At 31.7% G+C, this 11574-nt stretch overlaps 1 protein-coding gene across 1 annotated transcript; it reads right to left on the bottom strand.

The window, feature by feature from the left end:
• Positions 1 to 512: 512 nt before the first annotated feature.
• LOC132754359 (uncharacterized) lies at positions 513 to 2872 on the bottom strand. The gene has a single exon (XM_060744973.1). The coding sequence runs from the start codon at positions 2739 to 2741 to the stop codon at positions 720 to 722; it is 2022 nt and encodes a 673-aa protein (XP_060600956.1). The 5' UTR covers positions 2742 to 2872; the 3' UTR covers positions 513 to 719.
• Between the last annotated feature and the right edge of the window lie 8702 nt (positions 2873 to 11574).

Here is an 11574-nt window from a genome sequence, read left to right as displayed (position 1 = left end):
ATAAAGTTATGACAGGGAATAGCAACGTAAATAAAGATTTCCATTGCGGTTTGTTTCATCAGTAGAGATTTGTTATTCATATCTTATCTTATAGTACCCGTTTGAATATCTTGCTTGCATATTCTTATGTGACTGGATAACGTTTGTAAAGGGGAAAATACTGAAACGTCACCATTGTCAAAATAACCCGGCTAGTTGATAGACGAAAATAGATTTTAGACCTCAATGACGACTTTTCCTTCATAATACCGGCTACGTTTTGGAATAAAACTAACTTCTTGCTTGGGTAATGCTTGTTTTGATAAATCTTTTAAGAAAACAACTTCTCTGGAACCAGAGTAATAAGTTCAGTTGTTTATAAAGATAGAAAAAACGTAGTCAAATTATTTTATTTAGGTTATTATATTGAAAATTAGATATAACTTATCTGCTTCTGGACATACACATATACACAAAGGCAATAATCCTTAATCTGAAATCACAAGGCACTAGGAAATTTTTAAAAAAGCAATAGTATTCCAATTAAATGCGTGATAAGAAACAAAAACAATGACATTATAATTTTTTCTATTTAACAAGAATTGAATTAAATATAGCATTATTAATCAAATGTAGTTTGTTCATAAACAGGCTCATTGAAACTGAGCGAAGCCTTAAAACATTGTCTTTTTTGCTTTGTTTAGCGACTTCCATCGTTTCCTCCTATACAATCATTTTGTTTAAAGCAATTCATTTATCATGATAGCTATGTGATAAAGTGCTGCATTCTGTACACCTGGCTTTTCGTCAATAGACTTTGCAAAATATTCGAAGGACGATTTTCTGTCACCTGATACGTATTTCATATGACCAAATAAATTTAGATGCACATAGTGGAACGCATGCCAAAAATAATCGTAACTTGTCAATGCGTTCTCAAAGACGACCTGTACTGATTTCATTTCCTTACATAATCTCAGGTTAAATGCAGACAAGTATAATAAATAGCAGCTCAGAATGAGCGGGTTACATTCAATGTTTAATCTGGGTCCAAGTAAAGACAGCTGTAGATGCACAGGATAAGGAAAATGGAGACATTCCTTCCAATAAAAAGGAAAATTTAACAATATATTTTGCCTGTTTGTAGAAGGAAAACAAGATTGTAGTGATGGTAATACTTCTGTAAGTTTTCCTGATTTTAAACAAATAGATGAGAAAGGCAATGAAGAGTTACAGTTTATATAATATTTGTCAGACCCATCTTGTAATTTTGGTAACAGTATGCTCCTTAGTTCGGAAAACCTCTCGTATTGAAAGTATATAACTGCACATGTTAATGGAACTGTCAAATAGTCAAATTCCTCAAACTTCAGTATCTTAGAGATGTAACTGTCAATTTCCTGCTTTTGCTTTGACCGGCGCGGACACATTCTGAGTTCTGAAGTAGTGAACGCTAGTCGTATGCAGGATGAAATATCTTTGCCGTCTTTTCCAAATTCTCTTTCTATACTTTCGCAAGTGTCTTCTACAAGAGATTGGCTCCAAGATCTCGGAGCTGTTACAAGCATTCGAACAATGCTGTATCTTCTGAAATATTCTGTAAGGGAAAAAATCTGTTCCTGTGAAATGTATTTTTCTCGTCTCTTTTCTTTATTTCTTTCTGAAAAAACAAGCTGACGCTCTTGTATTCGGTACCTCAAATTGTCCAATGAGCTTATTTTGATGTGCAGGTCACCGAGGACAGCATCTATTAATGTCTTCGCTTTCCTTTTTTCAGAGTGGTTTTTATGAAGGAAAAGATTATTTTTCGGAACAAAATATTGAGGCAGATTACCTTTTTTAACGTATTCGGCTAACTTCAGAAGACCGTTCCGCACACATTGAACCAAAAGCTCACTTTTCCAATCAGTTTCAGGAGATTCTTCACACAGCCAAAGTGCAACATTTTTAATATGATAAGACGATATAATGCCTTTCAAATATTGTTTGTTAAGTGCCTTCAGTAGTACAAAACATTTGAACTGTGTATCATTCATGCTCCATATCAGATGCCTTTCAATTTCTGTGAATGAAATCCTCCATTCCATGTCTTGTTCTCTAGATGATTTGCTACCAATCGGAACAACATAACAGGAGACTTTTGAATCTAACGAATCTAAAGTCATTTTGCTCGGCCAATTGTTCTTCCTTTCACGAGTCTTCCATTTAATTGCTTCGACAGGCCATTGATGTATTTCTAAACATATGACTATGTCTAAATCACCACAAGTCATTGCTGGTCCATTACATGTAAATATTGGTTTGTTTGGATTTTCAGGAACACATCCACCTGGGAGAAGTTTCTCACGGAACAGTTTACTTGAGAGAAAATATTCATTGTTGTCATTTTTAAATATATTTAGTTCTAATTTAATTTCAATGATGTACATTATATCATAATCTATTTTTAATTTGCAATATCCTGAAATACATCCGTTTCTTGAAATATAAACAGGTAATGGGGGAAGACATTGTAATAAATCATATATATCTCTGCGTCCCTCTTCTTCTATAACGGTGAATACTTTCACCACTTCCATAACATCAGTGTCACTTTCAGTTAAAATGGACCCTTCTGGATAGCCTCCACTAGTTATAGCTTTTCTTACGAAACGTTCTTCGAGATATTGTCCTATCAGCTGTGTTATCTGATTAGTTTTTCTAGCTTCCACACTATATCCATGTATATCTAGTCTTTTGTTTATTTTTTTGTTGATATCCATGGCAATGTCTGTTCACTTATTAACATTAATAAACTGAAAAATAACTATTGATATTTCAAGCCTTATTCCTAATAACTTTTAAATGCGCAGTTCTAAAGTCGTTATTTTACTACACTTTGAAAGGTATGTGAATAACTTTTATATATCGTTAACTACGTGCATATTGAATTTCAGTTATCAAACAAAGCTGTATAGAAATTATTGTCTCGTCCTGAATAAAATTATAAGTTATTTCACCCCTGCAAAGCTCCGACAATAAATTATTTTGAAATTATTGACAAAACTGTTAAATCGATAATGTATACAGATCGTGTCAATACTACCAATCAAGTATTCAGTCATAAAATGGTATCGAATCAATGTAGGTAATTGAGCGAGTTGAATAACATCGTATTATGCGCATTATAATATTTTATTTAAAGCATTCAATAAAGATACAAATACGTCGTTCTACACTTGAAGAAGATTGTGATTTTTCAAATGACTAATTTATGAAATTCTAAAGAGAGAGGTTTGTGTCCTCTAAACGTTTTTTTTTTTTTCAAAGTGAACGTTTAGCACTAGAAAGATATAGTGTCTTATGATCATTTAACATTTTCTGATCAGCATTATTTTAATTTAAAGAGGACTTTTTAATATACATATCAAACGGAAGTATTAAAGCAGCATGCATCCAGATTCATGCTAATTGTCATGCAAATTTTGAAAATGTATTTAAAAGTAAAATATTCTGAAGTGACCAAAACGAACGTTTCACATTGCAAACGGCGCTTACCATCCACGTAAATTACAAAAAAGGTCAAAATATGTAAAGATTACCCTTACTGTGTTAGTCACGCACAAGAAATATTGTGAAAATATTACAAAATCAGTCATTAATCGCACATAACATGTAAATTATTACTTGAATCTTGAATCATTTTACTTTTCTCAAATTGTTCGTACAATTTTCATAATGGTCCATTATGTCTCAGAATTTCTATCATTTATATTTTACAAAACTTTAAATTTTTGGTATCATGTTACTACGGAAGAGTATACTGACCCCCCTTATATATTTTTATGCCTTCAAGAAAAAAAAACCTTTGTATAATACATATCTTTAAAAAAGTGACAAGTTATATGATATCTAAAATAAATCTTGCACAGTTTTATCTGTTATTATACACCATAAATCACAAATATGCATTGTTTCTTCGATGATATTTGGAAATTTAAGAGAACAGAATGTTCTTCTTAACATACAGTAGTTGTACACATATGAATCTCATGAAAAAAGAAGTATGAATTTATAAATTAAATTAGATTCTCTTGGTATAATAAGTCGCATCTATTATTATAATATTAAATGGCCATTTTTTCGTTTTGATATAAAAAAAAAACATGTATAATCATTGAAAAAGATGTAAGAAATATTTATAGTATAAGTTACTCAAAGTTTCAATACCATTTATATAAAAATAATATATATCAGTTAAATTATAATATTTTATATAATGCTGGCAAGATACTCGTGTACCGCAAGCGTGTTATCATAACGATCAACTTATTTTAGGAAACATATAAAACATCATCTAAGCTAAAAACTCAGGTAAAGAATATATATATTATATATGATTATATCATCTCTATATCTGTCAAACAAATAGTGCCTCAAAACATACTGTTTTCAAATAAATAAAAGCGTTTACATCAAGAAAACGTCTGCTTCTTGAGGTAGAATTTCAATGAAAAGAAGAAAAAACATAATTCTTATAAATAAAAGTAAGGTCTTCAGAAAGACTTAAGTTTATAATACGTATCTTTAACAGTATAGTAGCCAAAAAACAGAAAAGATCAATATGAACTATATATATAAATTTTAAAAAAACAATACGAACTATGTTGTTATCATGTATCGTCGTATTTTAAACAGGCATATAAAATATATAAGGGGGGTCAGTATACTCTTCCGTATGTTACAGTATCGAAGAAATACTCATTTTTCATATAAATGAACTATCTTTGCTTCTTTCGCTTTGTTGGCAATTGGTATAATCATAGTGAATTAGTATTTTGTATTGAAGTCAAAATACTACTTTGTTTTCATAATATACATTACTGCATATACTACTTTATCTAACATACTCTTAATCCAATATTAAAACATTATCAAAAACATGTTTGACATTTCTCAAAAATTTCATAAATATGGATTTCTGAGACATAATGTACAAGAATCATAATTCTGTTTGAAGTTGATTTTCTCTCTTACTTTAAAAATGTTTATTCGTTAATAACACCTATACAGTAATTTATAAAACCGCGTAAGTATTTTGTTTCACGCACTTCTGTTGCTACAAGAATGAAAGTACATAGAAACCTCATAAATTAGCTATATAAGTTATTTTACTTTAGTTCGTTGGAATACTGTTAAAAGGGTTAATAAAAGTGTAGTTGGTTGGTTTTTAGACCGACGACAAAATATTTCTATATTTATAAAATGCAGCGTTAATTTCCTTATTTCTTATAAAAAGTCACTCTAACATCCAAGTCCAGAAAAGTTGTCATAACTCGATATCCGTACGATAAAGTTTGTTTAAATGTTGTATACAGATGTCATTTATTGTATATATCTATATTATAATAAACCTAGTGTCCATAAATTCGTTGAACTTATGCAGAATACCAACAGCAACATGCAACTTGAATTATATAAGATGTATATATGAAGCGTTTGAAATACGTCTATGATATTTGAATAAGCTTAGTACTGTATCTACCTTTTTATTAAATCAAATAAATATACACATTTTCCTTGTTATAATTCAACAATTTCATGAAGCATTTGACTTATTTTGACTGTGATTTATCAGTAAATCATAAAATATACAATTTTTCCATTAGTTTAACCTCCATGTTTTCTAGATTCCATTTTCTCTCTTGTTTTGACTATATGTATCATATTTTCTCTATAAAATTGTGTCATGTTGACAAGAAATAATAATCAAAAATTTGGTATTTCGTAATTTATGCGTATTTTTTACAATCTGCCAAGGGAGGTAATCGCTGTGAGAAAAGCCTTTTACTTCCCTTTAACGATATTATATACAAAAAATTAGAATCATTTTATAACTTTTGGCAGAATGTTATATCTAAACAATAATTTTAAAAAGATATTATATATCTCGCATAAAACCTTAAGAGTTATTAGTATCATTCATATATTTAAACTATGTTGTTTGTAATATTTTTTGAGTATATAAATTTAATATTTCGACTGCAATTTGACGAATGGTTCAATTACTATTATCACATAATCCCCCGGCTTACGATTATGTACTTTTTAAAAGCCTAGTAACGGCTAAAACATGAACAGAACTGATATCTCTTTTCCGGACAAGAAAGTTTATTTAATCGTTTTGAATTTTTCTTTCCTTAGTCTGTTAATGTCCTCAAATTGAATACACTAGGCAGTCACAGGAACAAAACTTTTCTCCTTATAAAGAATAAAATGGTGGTTTCTTAACTTGACCCAAGAGCGTTAAGATTTCACAATAGCTGTCACAGTGATCTCTGGAAACGTTTAAGAACATGTCAAATGAATGATTTAGGTTTGTCTGAATCATACAATATCCACAATATCTGTTATTGTAACTTCCAGTGTTTGTTCAAGTCACATGACTAGTTTTAAAACTTCTCGGTCTAAATTTCGTTCAACATAATTATATAGCTATATTTACGCTTCAAACCCAAACTATGTAGAATTTATACAGAAATTTATGCTGGGACTTAAAAAAAATGTCATTTTAGCGTGATTTGACAGGGCCAAAACACCATTTTTGGGGAAGGGGCCTCGGCCTTTTTCTTGGGGGAAAATATGCATGATTTTGGCATACTTTTGGAAAAGGGGTCTCAAATTTAACAAAAACTTTTAACTAACAAGTTCTTCAAAATAAAAAGCAAAAAGCACTGGGAAATACTTATAACACAGTAAAAGACCATAATTCAACACCATCATTTAATTTTGTTCTAAATTCTATGGGAGGTTTCAAAAGCGTGGTGAACTTTGAGGACCAAACTGGGAAAAAAAGAGGCTAGTTTGGTTGGGGAAGCAGCCTTTATTCGGCCTCTACAAAGAAGGGTTTTTTGGTCCTGTTTGAGTACATAATATAATTTTGATATTTTTGTCATTAATTTGCCTGAGTATCCCTTTAATTTCTATCCTCTAACAAAACTAAGACTATAAGAATGGAATAAAGGCCTCATAATTTTTTTCCAAAAGAAATCGACCATGGTAGAAGAAGTAATGGCGTTGAATGTGAAAAAATGGTTTAAAATAACTGTAAATATGTTTTCTCTTGAGAAATCAAGAGTCCCGAGGGTTTAAAGTTACAGAATCCCTTGCCAATTTTGGTGTCCCCGGGATCGTGGGACTGCGGTAGTATCGAAAATTTATTGTTATAGTATAAATAGCATGGAATTTTGTCTTCAAATCAATATAGAATGTGAGAAAAACAGAAGAGTTCAGCTTAATAAAACTAATAGCATAGAAGGGTTTAATGTTTACGTTGAAATTATCAAGAGAATTCGGAACATGAATTTATGCATTTAATTTTAGCAGTATTTTTCAATACATGTATTTCATTAATAAGTACATGTATAAAATAAATGCCTTTATAAGATATTACACCCTACAGACCAGACCCTACAGTATATCAAGTTTCTCTTGCAACGGTATTTATGCTTAGATAGCTATTAATAAAATATCGTTTTGTCACGTTAAATCACGAGACATTCTGTGAATATATTACTCTTCCCTAGTATTATATCACCATTGATAAACGGATAACGTATATAACCTATAATTTCTCCTTTACAGAATTGACATATTTATGTTAACTAGCGGCCGTATATTAACCCATACCGTGCTAAATATCTTAAACGGACTTGGTCATCTTCCGGTCTGAACAAAACTATTTATCATTTGAGGGAACACGCACTGATCGAATAGCGGGATCCAACGGCATAACATATAGTCTTAAAGAGCATCGAAACAAGAGGCTATCTGATTTGTACGAGAGGGGCATACCCCCCGAGTATTAATCAGATTGTCGAGTGTTTTGATGTTCTTTCTCCTTTGTACATGTATCATATTCAAACATAAAAAACATAAAAACATGTTCTCCCTGTTATAACAATATGAAACCCCAGAAAAAAGTAACAAATGAAAAGAGCATCTGAAATGCTTTCCCTTTCTCTGTCGTCACTATAAGTAAACCCCTGAAAAAAATGAGCCATTCAATGGGCATGCTCTGGGGTGCGGGTAACTGTTATTTAGATAATTGAGAAATAGACTCAGTATTGAATTTGTGTTATTATTTGCCAGATTTCAGTGAAATGCTTTGCAATTCGGATCATTTATCACAATTGGAATAATTATTCTGAGATAAAAAGACGAAGTGAGCGAATGATTTGAAATGTGTACACGAGTTATTGATCTAGACCTACATCAAATGAAACATTAATCTCAAGATCCCTTGAAAGGCAACTAAGAAGATTTGCAAGAGTGGCCTGCTGCAACAGGGCGACAATAAATGACCGTCCATTACACACATGTTCACCCACTTAACATAACTACATAACTGCAACTCGCAACTGTATCTTACTGTTGTCAAGGTGCCGATATAAAAAATACAGAGGTCCGTTCTGCCATTCCTCCCCATTCCATAAAAGAGAACAACATTCAAGTTGCGGGCAACCTGCCTCTGAGACATGTCCAATCCCCTATTCTAGTCTATTCATCTGGTTGGGTGTTGGCCGCCTTTTAGATTTCGATTCATTATATAAAATGCATTTATAAACAAACGCTGAATTGCAAAATTTTCAGCAAGAGCAAAGAAATTCAGACAAAACCTTGATTTTCCAGGTTTACAACATTCTCGCGCTTCATCTGACGTCATACGTGAACTAATCATTAATGGTGGGCTTTTGTGGCAAACGCTTTAATATTTATTTTGATCCAAAATTTTTTCATTGCTCATTTTACTTGCAAGGGATGTCATTGGAGAACGTGGCCTTTATAATACATTATACTTTAATAAATATGCATTTTGTCACGATAATACATGTAGATCTACAATATTTACTAACTAAATATTTACTTATAATCTGATTTACCAACATGTCACCAAATCATTGTGACCTAAATATCTCTATTTATTTAAATGATGACATGGTTTTCACAAGTTGCTTATCTGTTTTATCTCGTCGTTACCTAGACGACCTTCTTGCCTTTCACGGATTACTATCCAAACAGTACTTTACAATTTCCCAACAAGTGACCGACTACATACTTAACCATGAACGGTGGAGAAAAAATCCTGTTAAGTTGACTATTAACTTATTACAATACGCCTCAGTGAAGCGCTTCAAAAATACATTAACTAACCTATTCGGGGAGCTAATGTAATAGTCGCAACGTTGTCCGTCTAATCCTCCAACATTTTTTTTCATTTATAAACTAAATACATTTTGCAGTTTTTTCAGTTCAATCTCAAAAGTATATCTACTATACATAATCAATAACAAACTATCATATATAAATTCATAGATTTTACATATCTATACAATAAAATATGATAAACTATATAAATATTTTTTTGTCTTTTGAATTTTTGACAAATAAAGGGAGGTTATAAATTTAGAAACGGAGTTATCCAGAAGTATTTCATAAATTATAAGTGATGTCACATTGTGACATTTATATGATGAACAGCTCTAGTAATATTTAAGTCTATATAACATATTCTATACATGTATATATTATAGATAAGTAATATCGGATCATGTACCACATACCAACAATTAACATCCATATTTAATTGTGTTATATATACATGTACACTAAATACTATCAACATAATGTATAATCATTATTCCCTGCGGTCTGGAGACCGACCGCAGGGTATTGGTACGCGTATGGAGGAGCACGTGACCTGTTTTCGGTACATGGAGGAGCATGTGATCTGTAACCGTACATGATTGGTTAATTGACCTTTTCGAAAACCTGGCTAAATACCGTTTGCCGGTACGTTACGGATTTACCTCTGGGGAACCAGTAAGAGTAGCCTAATTAATTTGGCGTGAACGGTTTGACCCATTTTACAGACTTTTTTTTTTCTTACTGTCAAACCGTTACGCCTAATTTTAACTGTCATTTTTACGCACGGAAAATCTACCGGCAACACTATCGATAGTTTGGACTGATTTTTACTGCTTAAACCTTAAAGTAACTTCAATGTCCTCTAAAAATCAATAGAATATAAATTCTAGTACTAACTTCTCCTAGAAAAAATATTAGATTGTACCTGTCTTAACGCATACATGCGATTTATTTCAAATTTGTACTGTATACACTATCTCCGGCGGACATGTTATGACGTCATCGTAAAAAATCGATTCCGTGAAAGCTGGTAGTAGCAACCAGTGTGTCTAGCAGGTAAGTGTGGGTTACGCATGAAGATTAAACTTCAAAAAAAATATCGGGGAAATAAATCTATTCATTATTTTTAAATAAATTTGTGCATTATTAAATACTATTGAAAAGTATCAATGTGTTAAACCTAAAAATACAATGGTAGCAAATAGGCTCCGTACAAGTACTGTTGTTTAATATTTTTTAAATGTTTTAATACATGTACTCAACATTTATCAATAGATGGTTTGCCTTCTTGTTTACTGCTAATGACTGCCGATAAAATACTGACTTCATTTATACATGCATATTTAAATGACAATTAAGAATGTAAAAGAAATAAAGGAATTCTTTTTCACCTATTGCTGATATATATTATACATACCATATTAAACCTACTGGTAAATTTAAATGTCTTCTTGACATACTTTATTAATTTACTAAAAAAGGAACTTTATTGTGATCCAGCCATATGCTGTGTAACTATAAGGGAAGGGTCACATATTTTAATTGAAATAAATTTTAAGTAGAGGATATTAAAAAAAAGTCATTGAGAAGATAAGAATTTTCAAATGAACAGATTAAGAGACTTATACATGTATAAGGTGTATGTCTTGTTGTTTCATACTTTTTTGGTGACACTTTTGTTTGTGTCCCGTGTTGTTTTCTCGTCTATGGTAAGTATCTTCCCTTTGCCCCTAGTTTTATTTCTTTATTCCGCCCCCTCCCCCTTCCCCGAATTTCCTATCCCCGTACCACTGTGCCAGTTTACTTAATGGTCCTATTAATCATTCATTTATTTTTTTTTCATTTTGATTTCCTTGTATGTTACCCATTATTTCTTTATATTTATCATTTTGTATCATTTTAGTGATAAGCCAGACCGTGCTCTCTCTTGCGCCGTCCTGTTTTTGTTTAGGATCCTCCTGGGTTCCTTGCAAATGGTTCTTGTTCCTGGGTCGTGCGGGGGTTGCGTTCATTGAACGCGGCCTTTCCTTGTTCATCTTGTTTATCATATTTTATACTTGTATACCGAACCGAACCATAACAAACAGATTAATGATTGTCAATACAAGGTTCGACAAGCAAGCAAAGAAATGTAAAGAAAACAGAAAAAACTTATCCACATATCCGCCCTCCAAAAAAAAAAAAAACACCAAAAAAACGCCTGAAACTGCAAAACCGAAACATAAATACACATGGGTGCCAAAGACGGCTCTGGTAGGTACATGTGCTCCCTTGCGCCGGTTTCAACAGTATTCATCACTTAAACATAATAATGTAGAAATTTTAATCAACACCCACAGATGTGTACAAAATACGGCGGTAATCATGGAACTTTTCAATGCAACACATTCGAGGTACCGTTCAATGAAA

The sequence above is a fragment of the Ruditapes philippinarum genome, unplaced genomic scaffold (genome assembly GCF_026571515.1).
Source record: "Ruditapes philippinarum isolate M1 unplaced genomic scaffold, ASM2657151v2 ctg3136_1_1_1_1, whole genome shotgun sequence".
NCBI classification, from domain to species: domain Eukaryota; kingdom Metazoa; phylum Mollusca; class Bivalvia; order Venerida; family Veneridae; genus Ruditapes; species Ruditapes philippinarum.
The sequence above is the reverse complement of the archived record's forward strand: the minus strand, read 5'-3'. Positions and strand labels throughout refer to the sequence as shown.